This window comes from Saccoglossus kowalevskii, chromosome 8 (genome assembly GCF_978046115.1).
Source record: "Saccoglossus kowalevskii chromosome 8, keSacKowa6.1, whole genome shotgun sequence".
Classification (NCBI taxonomy): domain Eukaryota; kingdom Metazoa; phylum Hemichordata; class Enteropneusta; family Harrimaniidae; genus Saccoglossus; species Saccoglossus kowalevskii.
The window spans coordinates 20,729,797-20,748,346 of record NC_140648.1 but is presented as its reverse complement, the minus strand read 5'-3'; the positions used below and the strand labels follow the sequence as shown (position 1 = coordinate 20,748,346).

At 35.5% G+C, this 18,550-nt stretch overlaps 1 protein-coding gene across 1 annotated transcript; it reads right to left on the bottom strand.

Moving 5' to 3' along the window:
• Positions 1-914: 914 nt before the first annotated feature.
• LOC100376816 (uncharacterized) lies at positions 915-18,018 on the bottom strand. The gene is made up of 2 exons (XM_002734236.4): positions 16,881-18,018; positions 915-1,593 (listed from the first exon to the last, which is right to left on the bottom strand). The coding sequence occupies exons 1-2, from the start codon at positions 17,378-17,380 to the stop codon at positions 1,503-1,505; spliced, it is 591 nt and encodes a 196-aa protein (XP_002734282.1). The 5' UTR covers positions 17,381-18,018; the 3' UTR covers positions 915-1,502.
• Between the last annotated feature and the right edge of the window lie 532 nt (positions 18,019-18,550).

Sequence of the window (18,550 nt, the reverse complement as noted above, 5' to 3'; positions counted from 1 at the left end):
ACACTCACCGTAGCTGGAAAACAAGTATATCGTTTCCGTCCACCAATTGAGACAATTTAATCAACAATCATGACGTAATTATTTCTTAATTACCCAAATAATTATTTGCAACGAGTCAAAATGCATGATAAATTTTCAGAATGGCAAAATTGTTCAGAAAACCCTGGATCGGTCCTTCTTAATATATTTCTGAACTATATTTCTTTAAATAAAACTTATACTCCGACAATAATCAGCTGTGCCATGTAGATTGGAATATTAATAATATACAAACTACTTTAGAAAATAGTCTTCATTCCGCTACCAACTGAGTTATTAACACTTATTTGAAGGCTCGGACCAGTTTTAATAAATTTCAGTTTCTGATTCTTGGAAAGCCAGATGTATTTCATGATGGGATCGATTTGAAAATAGTCAAAAAAAAAACATCTGCGATTAAGAATCTATTGATTTTCTTAGATGAACGTTGATATATAAAAAAAATGTCCAACATGTATTGAATGTTTCTTGAAAGGTCATCAAAAAGTTCATTCCAATCGACGCCAAACTGAAACTCTATAAGGAACAGTTTGGAGCAATGAAAGACCATTGTGATAATGTCTTTTCTTCGTAAATGCGATTGAATTCGAGAATTTCGTAACCGGGGTTGTTTACGATCATAAAAATGCAATTTAAGAATATTGTAAGTAATTAGAACAACTAATTTCATTTGCCGGCCAAACAAACAAACAAACAAAAATGCTTCAAAAATGAAATTAAGGGAACCAGGGCAACAAAAATGCCTGCTTCTTCTCAAATTCAACAACTTTTTGTAACATACCACGAGTTTATTACAGGCACGAACCGCTGTTTCTATAGCAGCTAATAATATAGTAGATAAACTCAAAATATCATAAGCAAAGAAAACTTTCAGATTTCTGTACATGTTAATTAAAATTATATGTATTTACTCTGAAAAAATTACAATGAATACGTGGATATTTTTATTGCCTTTTGTGCGTTACATTTATAAATTACTATTACATTCAGTGGACGATGCAATACGTGGGTTGGCAATCAATCACGTGATACCCACTAACTCGTGACGTATCGAACATGAATATCAAAACACCGTGTATCATAAACAATATAATTTATAATCTTGGTCAATAAATTTAAAGGACATTGACCCCTGGACGCGCATATCGGATGGAGCTTATAAGTAGGTAATTCTTCCTGTATCTGCAGAGTGACGATTGGTAAATGATTCACATTTGTATCCGCTCATAAGGAAACCACTGGTTTACTGGAGGTCCTTATGACGTGAAGCAAGATGAACGTACCAGGATGCTTTTACAATCCGAAACGCCCTCAAGTTGCTCTAATGTCCGTTATAGATTGACAGTTCATTTTTCAACACAATAAAATATCGGTCTGCAATTAGAATTAATTCTCAATCCGTGTAAATCCTTTCAAGGTGATGACGTAGTTCATTCGAACACCAGCAGCCGGCGTTTCCCAGATCACGTGGTGTTATTGCTACTGGAAGACGACTGTCGCTGTGGAGGTAGTGGCCTTCCCACATAGTACACGACTGGGCCGTTCATCTGAGCCCTGTAATGAGAAAAAGAACTTTAGAGTGAAACCATGTCCACACCACAACAAACAATATCCCAACAGTAATATATAAAGTGATGGCGGGAACATTGGCTAGGAACACTGACAGCGCCACCAGTGTCTAACAGCGAGAGGTATGTTGAAGAAGAAGATTGATTATGTATGTATTGCGTCATTGTTTGTCACAAAAGCTCACCGGCACGTTTTAAAATTAGCATAAATAAACCAATAAGTGATACATATTGTCACATTTAGATTGTAGCTGACTGTAGTCCATTTGTATTCGAGCACACTGAAAGCGATCATCTTAAAAAAAATTCCAACATTACCTTTCGAAACATCTTAATTATACAAATTAGCATCCCGTTTTCACAAGGAGCCACATTATTCAAACATGATCCCGGGTCATAACAAACTAATTTCCCATAAACAAACTGCTTGAACAGCACGCTGGGAATTATTCATCCGAATTGGCAAACCGATAATGTTATAGTTGTTTTGTTAAACTAATGGTTTATTAGTAACGGATTGATGTTCAAAACAGCTTTTATACAACACACACGTCCTCTATCGACGAATCTCTTTTGTGACGTATACGGGGAAAGCACGATCATTTTTTATTTGACCTATTCAAGGACGAGGAATTCTACGAAGAAACGATGTCTATGACTAGCTTCGAATCTCACCATATCGATTAAATTACTGCGTTTCTCCCGGCTTTGAACTATATTGTTAAGACTGCCGAGTCTTTAGAATCAGTAAAGAAAGAAAAAAAAAAACAAAAAAAAAACGGGTAACTGCGCTTTCTCAGGTATCCTGTGTAGACGACTTGTGAAATGCCGGTCTATTCTACTTACAGAGCCAATGACTCAAGTACCCAACATTCAAATCACATTAAAAGAGTTAGTGGTTTAGTACACAATCCCAAAATAAAACAGATCATCCATTCTCATGCTGACAAAATTGGAAAAGTTGACAGAGCTGCACACTTCGTAGCTGTGGGTCCATAGTCTTTCTTGTTCCGTTCTTTAGTGCTTATGGTGGTATTTTACTATTGGTTCCATATGTTAGCACATGTATCTAAATGCCATTTGTGAATGAATCAAGCAACTGACCGGAACATATAAAACATATTTCCGGGTATGCCAAAGATGTGACTAGATGCCGTTGCCTACCTGAAGCGTGCCGTATTTTCATTGAATTCAATGCTCTATATACTAGTGAAGATGTGACATTAAATGAGGAAAAAAACAACACCTGCTTGATTAAAATGATAACTCAATCGTATGTCATTTATAGGATAATGGTTGGAAATGAAACAAATATACAAATGAATGCATTAAACGTTTATTACTAGTATTCTAAGATAACTTTCGTACGTGAGAAGAGAACTTTTTATATGAAAAAGAATGTAATGGAGTTATCTTTTTATTTGTAGTGACACGTTGAAGGGAAATGTAGATGTATTTTGTGTTTTTTCCAAAACCTTTTACAATTGTATATACAAACTGTTTTTTTTTTCGCCAGCGTTGGAATTCATGTAATATTGAGCAAAAATTACCCCCGCGGCACCAAATAAAGAAACACATAAAGATATATCATGTAACGTGGCATATGTGTATAATAGGTTGCGAATAATATTCGACCAAGTGCTCTTTGCCGATGCATATAATGTATAATTAACTTAATATGTGTTCAGTCAGTACCACTAGGGTCATATTTGCTACAGTTTTAAATAAATATATGTATATATATTTACGTAACTGTACACAGCGCTACTATATAATGAGAAACAGACCATTAATGCTGCCATGGATACGACGTCAGCTCTACTCTATTAAATAATTTATCAACTAACTAACGAGAGTTCTCCAAGACACAGTGGTTCAGCAAGAAAGATGAGAATTAAAAGTGCTGTGTGAAATGGGAATGATGAATCACAAACTAATCTGTTTCATTAATAAGAACACATTAAAGCCGAGAAAATCGATTTTTAACTGCCGATCGTAATGACCTATCTGATCACAAAGACTAATTACACTTAATCATTATATAACTATATTTTGTATTATTCTGAGGTTAGGTGGATAAACCTCACGCTTTCCAGTCCGCTCCTTGGCAGATACGACTGAATAGTTGTACCATAACCATTGTATACGTTTGTCATACGTAATTATGAAGTTTTCATTCAGACATTAAAATTTAATACATTTTGATATTATGGTTGACTGTGAAATACGAGCCATGACGGGCTCCTTTTAAAAATGAATAACTTCCTAACGGAAACCTTACAGTTATACGTTACAGTTAAGTACTTAAATGTTGTCAACGATGTAAATACACCGACATCCCAACTTGATATCCACGCGACTTGACGTCTTGTTGGTACTTTAGTCCATTACACGCGACTTTCATTTCCTTTTTTAGTTTCTCACATATTTCAATGTCAAATCATTGTAATTTACGAAAACGACCAAGGTATGCCTCAAAATTAATTTATAATCCCCATAATTTTGCTCTATTTGTAAATATATATTCATTCGAGGCACACAAGTGATGTAAAAGGATTCGTTCTTTTATTAGTCTAATCTAATAAAATGTTCTTTTTTTCTGTGACAATCTCGACCGTTGACTGAAAAACAGATTTGATTGAAGCTATGTAGACCTTCATTATGTGGTTGATTTCCCATCGGTTGTCTCGGCACTGTCGAGATAATGATATTTGCAGAGTATTCCATATTAATGCTGGCAGAAAGTCCCTCGAGGTAGCCACGAATTGAAATGTACAACTTAATGGCGAAGTACAGTCGACGTTGAACGATGCATTATTAAAACATGCCAGTCAATGAACAAATATATTTTGTAGGTCAAAGTTCACACAAGAATGTAGTTTTAAATTGATGTGGTTATTTATATTCCCCGCAGTGTAATTTAATTGCATGTATAATATATTCCAACAGTTAAGCTTAAAGTTGTCGCTAAGCCAAGGATTGTCGATAACATTTATCATAGAAGCTATTCGATAATTCATTTTGCAATAAATTGTACCCACGGCTAATATAAGGATGATAACTTAAAACAAATAATCTTGTATTTTAGTACCATTTGCTTTAGATAGTGAATGTATTATGCCGCATCTCAAATTCTAAGTTGGCGAAATCTGGTGAAAACAATACATATTTCGACTAATAGGGTACGTTTATTATCCAGAATTATTTGAAAAACAAATCATATAATGGGTTTTACAAAATAAAAAAGGCAACTTTATGTTGTATACAACTGTTATGAAAATGACAAATTGTGGCTTCCGTATGCAGAGCACAAAGGGAGACTAATGTCATACAAATGTCTGTCTGTCTATATTGATTTCTGGATGAATGTGTCAAATATTGTTCCACTATAATTTGAAGAGCCACTGGATGGATTAGAGTACAACTTGGTACACAGATATTTTATAATTAACTACAGAACTGATCAGATTATTTTAATGATCTAATTTGCATACTAATAAACTACATTCATGTTTTGTATATATGCTAACATTTAGTACATGCATACTATTTTTGTAGTTACATGACAGATAATTGCTTGACATCAAGCTGTGTTTAATTATCTAACTTGCCTAACTGTTCAATTATATATTTTGTGTATCTTCGCGGCAGTTTGGCGGACTTGCTTGTTGTTTGTACAGATGGATATTTGATGTCGGTTTGTGACATTTAGTTAATTTTCAGTCTGTTTGTTGTGTATCAAGGTAGAAGTTTGTTCAAATGGTTTTAAACTTTGCACGTACACACTGTGTGTAGTTAATTATCTGACGCTATCTGCGAACTTTAATTAACTATTGTCAGCTTGATTTATTTTATATTCTAACAATAGATAATACAATACAATACAACAATAATCACATTGTGTCATTAGTTTTGAATCAATTTATGAAGCAGCACGAGCAATGCTGAGACAAATATGATTGTATAATACCATGAGGTTATTACGAGGATACCTCAAAGTATGCACGAAGACAGTACAGCGGGTGCGTCGACCGACGCGCAGCGGAGGTCAATGCGACGGCGTACTGTCAGAGTGCATACTTCGAGGTATCCTCGTATTAACCTTATTATCACACTACTTTTCCTTCCAAGGATACATCTTGGAAATGCCGAAATACAAAAAGTGTGAAACAGAATCAGCGAACTTCTTTGTGTGGAGTCCGGTCAACACCTGGTGGCAACCATGTTTGTTTTTATTATTAGTGGACGATTTCGTGCGTATATTCATTCCATATTTGGAATTCGCATTTCGTAATATGATAAGATGAAAATACCCCGTAAAATACCGCAAAATTACGACACGCTTTAACTTTCCCAAGCCTCAAAATACGGCACGTGTATCACACAAGAGTATGTTATTTTTATTTTAACATGATGGAACTATAGTTCACTGCATTTAATCCAATAAACATGCGAACAACTCTCAAAGTATGAGTTGCCTTCTACCTTAAAAAAATCGTGTTTATCATCAAATTCTATCATACACATTCAGAATTGTCAAATTGTATAAATAATCATATTATTTATCATAGTATTTATAATAATACAATTCCTTCACATCATATAATCTAATAAAAAACAGTAATGCAATTGTCCTAAGACGCAAATGGCAGCTGAAATCTCGTTGGCAGCGAGAAAGCCACTTATTTTATATCAGACACTTATTTTTGCCCTTGAAAAGACGTTGCACCGATCTATGTAACTTAGCAACAATGAACATGGTGACAGAAGGGAATAGAAGACTATTTGAGGGTCAAAAAACAAATCTCGTGGTTTTCACGCTCTCGCGAGATCCCAGAAGCCATTTGTGTTCATGGTCTATTTAAGGTTAGATACCGATATTGCGTCATTGCTCTCATTTACTGTAATATCGCGGGTAGAAGTAAATGCAAGTACTATTACACAGTATACATACAGAATCAATTAATCGATATCAACGAATGCGGGCAGCTTGCAGCCATCTTAAAAACCATTACAATGTTTCAACATATGGATACATCTGACAGATTCTCACACTTGATAATGACGTGCCAATACACGTACTCGCCACACGAATCGATGGCCAACTAGTTTGTCTTATCAGTAGACAAGACGACATGGAACGCACATATGGATTATAATCACATTCCCATATTTTAAATAGTTTTCTATATAAATGCTGGTGTAGCCTTGAAACTAACAGGACAGAAATCTCACAAAAAACTGCGACACGGAAAAATGCACTCTTTTCAATATATAGAGCGACAAAATTTCAAATTGAACCACAATTAATAAATTATATATGCTAAAGGTAAATAAAGCAATTCTAAAAAGAAACGCGTTTGAGAGTTAAAAAAGCTAACAAAAAAACTTTGAATTAAATATTGTTGAATTTGAATAATCGATATTGTAAACAGTATTCATTTGATTATAATCTCCGGCCACTCAATAATGTATTATATATTTATTTAAACAAATCCACTGAGATATCTCATATCATCGTGAATAGTTCATTATACAGTAGATTAGACTCCATTGTTGGATGATTCATTTCTTCATTTGTATGAGGTTGAATTTCGACAGAAATGAGTTACGAACAAAAGCTACGATATATTGACGATGCATCTTTCCATCAACAATTCCAATTTTAGAGTATATATCCCAATGATATATAAAGTTAAAAATCAGATGAAGGAGACGAATATTCTGTTTCATACTCTGAGATGAGATGATTTTAATTTTGCTATCAACAATTTTCTACACCTTTACAGTAATATTCCACTATTTCCTACCTGAGGTATACATTTCCTAGATCATTCACTATACCAGGGCTTATAGTACATATGCAGACTTTTTAAAAATAAAACCACTGTCTACTTTTGTCATAATATAATATTGAAAGTACGTAATTAACTGCAGTTAACAGTGTTATCGTTGCTTGTTCTGTGGTCTCACACGTTCTTTGTTGAACAAATTGATAATAAACATGAGAGAAGTCGACTAAAAAGTAGTCTAAAAACGATTTCGAGTCTTGAACTAAAACACATTCCAAAAGAAACCCATAATAATAATTATATTCATGGTTTTGTACTTCCCATTCATTTTCATTAGCATTAAACCCTATGACCTTACGACATGGATAATTGTCGGATTCCCATTTGCACGTGGGTCGTATACACAAAACAAACGATTAGATATTTGAACCCAACGAGTCTGCGATGAGCCATAGAATGTATCACTACACATGCTGTTAACAGCGAAAACACAGAAATGAACGACTCTCCACAACGCTACGATAATACAATACATACAACACTGCAAACGACACGGCACTATCGACTCAATTTAATCTAAAAACAAGAATATTTCCCAACTTCTTTTGTATGCGTCTACTGCAAAAAGGTGCCTGACCTAACCGTGATGGCTGTCAACGCTTCATAACTAGACTCCGCAAATATCGATTGAAATATACTAGTGGGTGTATTTAAATAAGCTGATTAAAATACAAATGGGGTTTATTTTATGTTGCATGTGTTTTTAGGTTTAAGAAAAATATATTGTTTAATGCATTTAAAGATTAGTGTATCGAAGTAAAATATACAAACCGCTCAGAGGTACATTCACCCTGTGTGGAAAAAATCGTTAAATAATTTAAGCTCAGATAGATTTCAAGATTATGAATTCAGATGCAGATGGATTACCGTAATCCGGTCTTTTAATTATTCAGTTTCCGACGTCTAATACAGACTTAAGGAAATTGGAGTTTCAACTTAATCAATCAACAAGAAAAAGAACGCACCGCATGTATATGATCTGAATTTTCATTGACTTCGAATACTATAATGTCTTTGTTCAGACACAGCATGGGTACATTAAATACCAAATAATTATTAAATATCAGAAGAGTACAATATTTAACGCAGAAACGTCCTTCAGGCAATATTTGTTCAATATCTCCCGTATTTTTTCCAGATTGATTTCGTTATATTGATTTTGCATTCAATGTACATTTCAAACGTCTATTTCAACTCTGCTCAATTTATTGGTAAATCGATATAGGACGCGCCGATATTGTTGCTGTAATAATGTATAAGTATACATTTCAGATAAAGAGAAATTGCATACATAATGAAATAAACACACATATGCCGTCATGCCTTCAGATTATGTTTGATCATGTCGCAATGTTTCCAGTACACATTATTAACAGCTATATTGAATACTTTATATACTTTCGTAAAACATACATATTAAATAAACGGGAATACTGTTCAAAATGCACGTCTCTATAGACTATTTTCCGTTCACTGCGAGAATCACGCGTTATGCGTGAAATCGAACGTAAAAACAGGACAAACAAAGGTCATAGCGTCGTAGTCGCGTCAAACATCGCGTGGGATTCGACAAACGCGAAAGTATTTCGGGGACATTTCCATGCTTAATAATGTGCTGTCCACATTTGATGATAGGCAATTTTGATTAAGTAAGGGTATTCGAAAGCAATATTCCTCTGTCGAAGATCGGCCGGTCGATATGAGTTACGAAATAAAGAAATTCGAGTTCAAAATCAAATCGTTCGACTTTTGCAGCAGACGTTCGACGCGCGTCTTTCACGCATCTCACGAGATCTCGCAATTGTACGGAAAATCACCTATTGAGAATAGTGTCCGGAGTAAAAAGATGTTTGCCGTAAAATCCAAATTAACTTACGACATGATTTATATATACACGATTTATCGACTTGAGTTAAAATATGTTTAGTTGAATAATTAATGCACACTCCAAAGGTTGCTTATGGATAAAATACTATTGTTTGATACGGCCAAATATCGAAATATGATGATGATGATGATGCGTGGTTAGCACGAACCGTGGTCACATTATACAAGTGTTTGTTTTTAGCATGTACTACATATAAAGAACATATTCCGTCATTTCAAATAATGGATAGAATCTTTAAATGTGTGTTTTCAATGAATTCGGTATATTAAAAATGTCTAAATCATCGACAAACACTGATGTGGCCTGTGTCACATAAGCATAGCAATTCGGTTCGTTTTAATTACCTTGGAGCCAGGTTTCAAAAATACAAGAAATGGAAAACAAGTGATTGTTATTCATGTACATGAGTGGAGTTGACGGAGCAGCATATATGCTCGACGCCATCGATCTCAGCTTCTAGAAATTAATGTATGCGCAAATTATTAAATTAAAAGCACAGTAAATTCAGCACATTTCATCATTCGCCATGAATGAATTAAAATGAAAATTGCATATATCGGTAGATTGACTAGGTTTCCAAAGATGTAAATTAAATACTCGGCTAAATACGAGAACAAATAAGTGCCAGAAACAAAATCATTATATATAATAAAGTAAGGAAAGTATCACTCAAAATTCTTGCGTGTATATTACCACACAATTATTACAATAAGGCGTTTATAATCTATCGCGGCACGAATATGCACAATTGTTACATCTAATTAAATATGTAATTGCGTATTAGATGTCTGTTCAATTTAAAAGAATCCTCAACATTCTATGTTCCCAGGTCTATGATTGATGCGTTTCTAAGATACAGCAAAATTAAGCCATTAGCAAAGACGATAACTACATACATTACAGTAACAGCTCACCACTCCCCTGGTACTCGCGTTATTGTCTGTTCACGCGTACATAAGTAATGGTTGCAAGGAGATAGAATGCCTATAATCCTGCCATTATATGGTCACACGCAATAGCTGGTACAAATGTGACTGGAATCCCTATCACATCTTCTATGTTTTACATACTGATCGGTATAACTAGTTTCATTTCGTTCTCGAGTCGTGCACACACAATGAAAAATCAAGAATCTGCCACAATGATGCCCAAACATACAATATCTGTGTTATTACGTATAGCGTAACAATCAGTTGCATCCACTTGTCTTGAAACGGAATACGGGAGTGACGATTGAATTTGAAATAACGCTGCTCGTTAGTTATGGTAATCTCCCAATGACTAGTAAGCCCACATGCGTTATGTGCCATTTGTTGCTAGTAGTGCTAGTGGTATAGATGTGATGTATATTTAAGTATTTAGGGCAGCAATAACATAATACTCAATCGATATCCAAACTCGTACTCTGTAAAAGGAATTTACAAGTCGACAAGAACAGAACAAACATTCAACAACAAAAAGTACAAAAAAAAAAACACTGCCAAATCAGCGAGAGGGGGTTTTATGGACCGCATGGTGTGCAGCCATGGTTCCTTAAAAGACCAGAGACGTTTCTATGACAAATATGTACATCTCTGAAATCGACCGTCATTAGTCGCATAACATTTCTAGTGAAAGGACGTTCACCAAAAGGACGAGATGGTCATGTTTGACGGCAGGTGCTGATTTAAGACGACTGATACCCAATCAAGGTGAAGTTAATACATGAATAATTGCGTAAAGACACAGCGCAAAAACTAATGCTACTTTACTTTCAGGTTACTGGGAATAAGCTAAAGAAATACATCTTAGTATGAAGTGACATCTTTTGAAACTGGTCTAGGTAACTTTCTAGGTCCATTTGACGTAGGTCTCAGTGGTACATCTAGCATGATGATAGTGAAACATTGCATTAGTAGTGATTGAAAACCATACAGAAGAGAATAACGTAATAAACATGGTGAAAGACAAATGTATTTATTCAATAGGAAATCTTTATATCTTAATTTTTCAAATACCTGAAATGTTCTCATTTCCTTGAATGGTCATACACAAAACACATGGTATGTTGTGCTATCTCCAATGTGAGAAAATGAGTTAATAAATAATAAATAAACTACAAATGTTCTGGAAACCTAAGATTTGAATCCGATGCTATGAAAGCGACGCGTTTCTCACATAAACACTCCAAGTGTATATCAATAGACATAATTATCTCTCACTACTGAAGTGCTCGAATTTATTTCTATTAAAACAAATTTGACAGTCTCACATTTAATAAATTTTTATTTTCATTGTTGAAAGTAACAGTACTTTAACTCAATTAACACATGGAATATAAGTACTGAGACGATCGTGAATATTCTTACGTTTTGGGCTATTTTACACTTGTGCCACATAAGCGACCAACGATATGTATATCACAACGTTGGCATGAGTACGATATTGACCTCCGTCAAGCTTGACACACACTTTTTAAATGAGCTGATATGTGTTAAAAATAAGTCATATTATATGTTTTTATTTCTCAAAATCGCGCTGTGTTTTGTTTAATAACAACATTTTGACCAACAATTATGAAACAGAATTTGCGTGAACATTTTACTATTCTAAAACTTCGCATACATTTCTGTTTCGTGGTAAATAAATAAATACTAATTGTCAAACACACATGAACATTTCATTTGGCAAATAAATAGTAATAGTCGTATTTGTACGTTTGTTAATCTGAAAGTAATGTTATTTTGTGTTTTTTTTTTGTTTTTTAAATTGTTTTTTTGTGTGTGCCAGGCGACAGTTCTGGACATTGAGTGTCACTGTTGTCTCTCCTGACATTTTATTGTATATGCAAATTGCAAGTGCTAGTGCTGACATATAGTGCATTTTGACACAGAAGTCATATTTATGTTTGGGACTACATGACAGGGCTGTGCGGCCATCTCTCTATCAAATGGCAATGTAATGCGCTATCCTGGCGTTAACCAGGCTCGGTCAAACACAAGCACCCGCGGACCTTAACCAAGGTTCCAACAAAGTCGCATTCGTTAGTGAATGAATTGGCCTTCCCATTGAGTCTGTGGCATACTCACCCAGGGTAAGGGTCACCCTTTTGATGTGTTCAGCCTAAGGTAGGATTTGAACTAGGGTCTACCGATCACGAGTCTGATGCTACTAGTGATCGGTTGAAAAATTTGTTAATTTTTTCATATTCTATTTCTTCTATAACATTCACAACTCAAATTTTAGCTTTCCAATTAAAACCAATATGCGAAACATTATTCCAATTGACTAAGATGTTCAATACAGAAACACACATAGAGAGAATATTCTATTATAACATAATAGTAATACCAAAAGTCGGGGGTCAGCGACCTCGTTTTTGAGAAAATTGTATGCCTGTATTACTAAGTGCTCTTAAAATAGGAACTGTAACGACCATACTCATGCATATTTGAACGTTTTCATGAAACACTGACATTTTCTATCGTTTTGCATTGAAATCCATGAAGTCATACTCGATACATACGAGGGAAAATAAATCTCCTATATGAAACATGTTTTGAGATATAAAACGCAGTTTTTCTAAATTTCTCACCCTCGTACGAGCACATCTCAAAAGCAATGATTATCAATATAAATAAGAAAATATGTCACATGAGTCGTTCAGGCACATAACTTATCGATGATTATGTAAATGTCAACATGTAACATCAGGAAATAATATGTAATGAGGTCAGAAAAGATCACTATGCACCCACTTTGTACTTAGAGGTATATATATATAGTTAAGCTGATGAGTAAATTTCAATATGCTCAGGTAGACGCCAATTTTACGAACGGATGAGTCGGGAACCTAATTAACTGTTCAGCTATGGGGATTTCCATGTACATATCCACCGTTCCCAAACTCATTCGAGAGTGCATACGATATTTCATTAACTAACAAGCGATCTGTCCGCATAATTCCCATCTACGCCCGACGTGCGCAGAATGTCTAAATGTGTAATTTTACCTTTCAGGGTAAGGCAATTATTTCGCATGGAGCTCGTACTGTCGCGAGTTACACTCCTACATTCGCATTAATTGAAGATGTGCTTTCTATAGTACGCATCAATCACTAATGTCAATTAATTATTCAAGATTCCTTAAACGACCCGCTTTAGCAAGTTCATCTGTCAAGTACAAAGGATGATAGATTATAACTGGCGTTTGCGTGTAAATATATTTTAGTTTGTACAATCTGATTAACCTTATGCCCTTGGGCTAACCCTTTAAACTGCTCCTTCCGAGAGACTGAACAAATGATTGTTAATTAATGCGTACAATTTTAATTCCAGAAATTATGATTAAACCGGTTATATGAACGGTTTTGATGTTCAGTATTAATACACACGTCACTTACTCTACGTTGACGTGCAATCTCCGAACCATGCATTAATGGCATAAAATAACTCAATTATATGTTACTTTGTGATTCTACTGGTGAACTAATACGTATATAAATCTTCACTAGATACGAAAGCTTTATTAATTTACCGTATTCATGCTAAACGCTACAATAAACCCAGACGTTGTAGAACGCTTCCAGACTGGCAAATCAGTTTGTTTACGTACGGTGTATCACTTGCCGCACACAATATAATAACACGTGTCGCAACGTCATCTTTCGCAAAGTAACACCTTTTATAATGAGATAAGTGTTATGAATGTGGTTATGTTATTGCGTGGTTATGTATAATTATTTAAAAAAAAATCATACAAATATGTCAATTTAATAAACGTGCTCTAATTAAACATTTACTAAAAGGGTCAAGTTAATCTGAATTTTACAAAAATGAATATTCATCGACACAGACTTGTAAATGTTGTTGGGGATTTTTCACTTGCTTCAATTTAAGCATGATTCGATGCCGGTTTCATCCAAATTCTAACTTGGCGGTCTTAGAAAATGTTAAACTGTAAAACCTTAATACTATGTACAATGTAATACTATGTCCAAAGTGACTGTATTGTGTTGTACAGCCATTTTGAATTTACAGATATTGATGGCAATTACAAAGAGAAAGAGAAATAAACAAACCTTCAGAATTGCGCTAGTCGTTTTTTTCTCTGAATCGATATACAAGTTAGTCAATAAAATGCAGGTTTAAATTGACTTTATTCATATAAATACAGTTTTTTCATTATAAACCACTGTCGGATTATATTGGAATTCTTTAATAATGCATTTGATAAATTTAATATTCTTACGAAGGTTGAAAGGGAGTTGGTTAACTTATTACAGCATCGTAAAGTGAACATAAATTTCGTCGTGCTACAATCCATTAGATTATGGCCGACCGGTGGCCATTTGTTACATGTAAAAACTAAATACGTTAATTTATATCTAACGAATGCAATATTAGCCACACATGCAAATCATTTCGTTCTGCATTATAAACTGCAATATGACCGATGTCTAGCCATATCCATATAAGCAAAAAGACCACCTGTTGAGTTTTATGAGCAAGCCCATTATTCAATTTGTGGGAAGCGCTCGGGATAAAGTTCACAAGTGTACATTATATTATTTCTCATTGTGATAATAAAAAATTGATTTACTAAGCATGTAATTTGGCTTAAAATAGCCATTTATATTTGTTATATGATGAAAGAACGTGTTTGAAGGAAACTTACGCCAACGTTTGACTGTTACCGACCGCAGTAAGTTGTTCATTTTCAGTCTATGGCAAATTCAGAATATTGCAAAATTAAATCAAAATACACGAAGGAACATAAGCCAATGTTGTATTCACTGGGACAGTTACAGTGTTACTGAACAGAAAATAAATCCCTGTGTCAATGTGTTGTTCATTGTTTAACAATTGCCCGGATTGAATTTATGCAAATCGCTCTGTTTATTCACGTTGTCATATCAATGTCGTGCATAATTTCTAGTTATGACAAGTGACAAGTTTTTTGCTTGTTTAAACGTTAAATAAATACAGTGCGATATAGCACATACCATACGTCATTAACGCCCGTTCAGTCATACATGACAGTGTCAGGGCGAATACAAATCGATATTTGAAAAAAAATATCTTTTTAATGCTCTTCGAATGTTCATTAGATTGGAAACATCTGCTTCATGTCTTTTAACTCGAATAATCCTGGAAAGTAACTGATAACATTGTGTTTCGGACAGTTATCACGTGTTTTCGAAACATTCTGATAGAGATTTTACTGGTACAAAAATTGCTACGTTACTCTTGTTGATTGTATTAGTAAGTTCTTAGATTATATTGATTTTTACAAAACAAATAATAAAACGCACAACGCGACAATAATGGCAAAGGCATTTGATAACCCCCTTTTTTCATGAACATACTAGAATAATATTTGGTTCTATTATACACCATCAAATTCTTGTCCCAACTTCAGATAAACATGGATTATGGGAAAACCCCGTGGCATGGATACAAGTGCATGAATGGTTCTGTTCACTATATTTCTTTCAGTTGATCAAAGTTATCGAATAACTATTAAATTGACACACCGCCTTTTGGAAGCCTCTGTGGATAGCAGATACAAATGGTATTCAACGGCGTCATTAGATGATGTGCCAATTAATTAACTGAAATGCAGCGTATGTGCGAATATCGCTATGAAAATACCAGGTACAATTATATGTTTGATACCATTTATATGAAGAAATATAACCTCTTCACGTCTATTTATTTATTCATTCACTGGCATGGAATTTGGATTATTGTGGTTATTCCCAGCCGCCGGAGATTTAAAAATCATCTTGAATACTGTTCGTTCTGACGACGCTGTAATTGATGATAGTACTATCGTAGATTTCACTGTAGGGCGACATTTTCATTTCAGGTTCAAACATTTAATACGTCTGTATCTCCTCTTACTGGCTACAACTGCCACGTTACATTCTCGTTTAAGATGCATTTATGGCCGTATCGATTGAATAAAGAGTATGCGCACACTCAATGCGGCGACTTTCGCACTGCCTTAATATAAACTGTTCCGTTCAAAGGTATAATTTTAAAACTGGCATGTCTGATATCTTTAACAAACCCTTGGTCGCGGTTAGTGGTTTATCTGACTTTTGGACATATTTTAGAATAACCACTCGTTTACTTGAGATAAATCCAATTTTAATTAGAACATTTTCGAGGGATGGGGTGTGTTTTAACCAATAAAAGTCAGACGGTTCTGTTTGATATGGCTACCATTGAAAATTGGAAGTTCCCAAAATACAACCCAAATTCACTCATTGAGATAGTGGGCGAATGTTAATTGTCAATGACCTCGCTGCAATTGCACGGATTGCTGGTTGAACAAAGATCATACAGGTAAACTGGTGGTTATTCGGCTTCAGTAATATTTGGAAATTATTAGTGACGTATAACGACACGTTAACACTGCTGCATCCACATAATGGGATTCAATTATTGATCATGAACCTGGGGTCAACGGCATGGATTGATATATCATGTTTAAGTGGTGTGTTACTCAGAGTAAAACCATTGTGTATAATATTTATATATATATTACCTGGAAGTGTTTGGCCAACTAACGCTTGTCGGTAAAACGTAGCATCTGATAACACCTTGGTCGGTCGACGGCGCGGCAGCACTCGCTGGCATCGATTCACTATGAGGAAGACCTCTGCGCTGGACATAGTCCTCGAATCCGTCGGGATCCTCGGTGACGACACAGAATTCCTGTTGGTTAAACGTCGTTGCATCATGGGGATTCCTACAATGACGCTTTCTTAAACGATTAACTCCACAGAGTATTAGTCCCATCACGACCATTATCCCTCCAAACGATAGAAAACCCACGCCGGCATAGGTGGGATGTAAATTTCCAGAATGGCCGGACGATGCCATCAAGATGCCAGGTCCTGTTACTAAAACACCAAGGACGATCAGGCAATAAGAAGCCATCTTCCCGGCTCTCGATGCTCTTTCGTTACAACTACATCGATTTTCATCATTGCAAAGACACCGGCTTAACTGGAATTTCTCGTAAAAGGTCCGTAGCGCACTCATGGCGGAGAGTGATTCCTCTTACTCCACCGTTTCAAAGCGTTGAAGATTGCATCTCTATGTGGCTAGTATTAAGCTAACGATATGCACATCACTAACACTCCTCAACCTACCATGCGCTATGAGCCATACCAATACGTGACAAAACCGAGGATCTGACTACAGCTACACTTAAAACACCCAGCAACGTTACCATACACGTTCAGGAAATACTGCATTCAATCCCTGTACGTGGTGTAGCGCCTTCTGTAGTTCATTTCTTTAGTCATAATCAGATTTTTGCATAACCGCCTTAATAAGATACAGTACATTTGCAGATTACTTCTGTTCAATTAACGTTATCAGCATTGAAATCAGAATACTCCATCAACTAGCTAAGCTCGCATGCAAAACTATATGCTCAGCGAACTCGTTATAGGAATCTGGCGGCGATAACACAATGTCAGTAGCACGTGACAGGTAGATGAGAAACGTAGTCAATTCCAGAATGCTTGGTGATGTTTTAGAAGTATACTCTAGTACACATCATGTACGTCGCCTTTGAAAACACGCAATATATATTCTTACTTCGTCTAGAAGGCTCATCAACAGCCTATACCCCCAACAACATACAATCCGTGAATGTCTGTTGGCGTAATGCCGGTTGACGTACCTGCACTCAAAGACACTTTCAGAGCGGAAATATTCGATTAATTTGACTTCATTTGCATATAAGTGAGATAGCAGATAGCCCGGCGGTGATTGACACGTGTTTAATGGCCTGTCCGCAGTTGATAACGAGCGAAGCCAGCACGGCGTCTTGGACACACACGGATTGACAGATATCGACCAAACTGTTTCAAACGCAGCATTTTACACTGGCAATTAATCAATGATTCCACACACAGACGCGGCGATAACTGCGTACGTGTTATCGCTATAAAGCGTACATTTACTCCCGCCCCGCTCATCTACTAGATTATGGAAACTTACGCGATTATGTTGTTCTATTATTTTGTCGTTAACACACGAGTGAAACATCGCAATTTTTTACAGAGTACTTGTTTTCTCACATTGCAGCTGTTCTCGCTTTTAGCGCACGGGTCGACTTTGAATCACCGGAAATATTTGGACTAATCCATTTCTAGGCAGGGAGGGCACCTTGCTCGCGTAGTTATAAGTAGCGATGTGTAT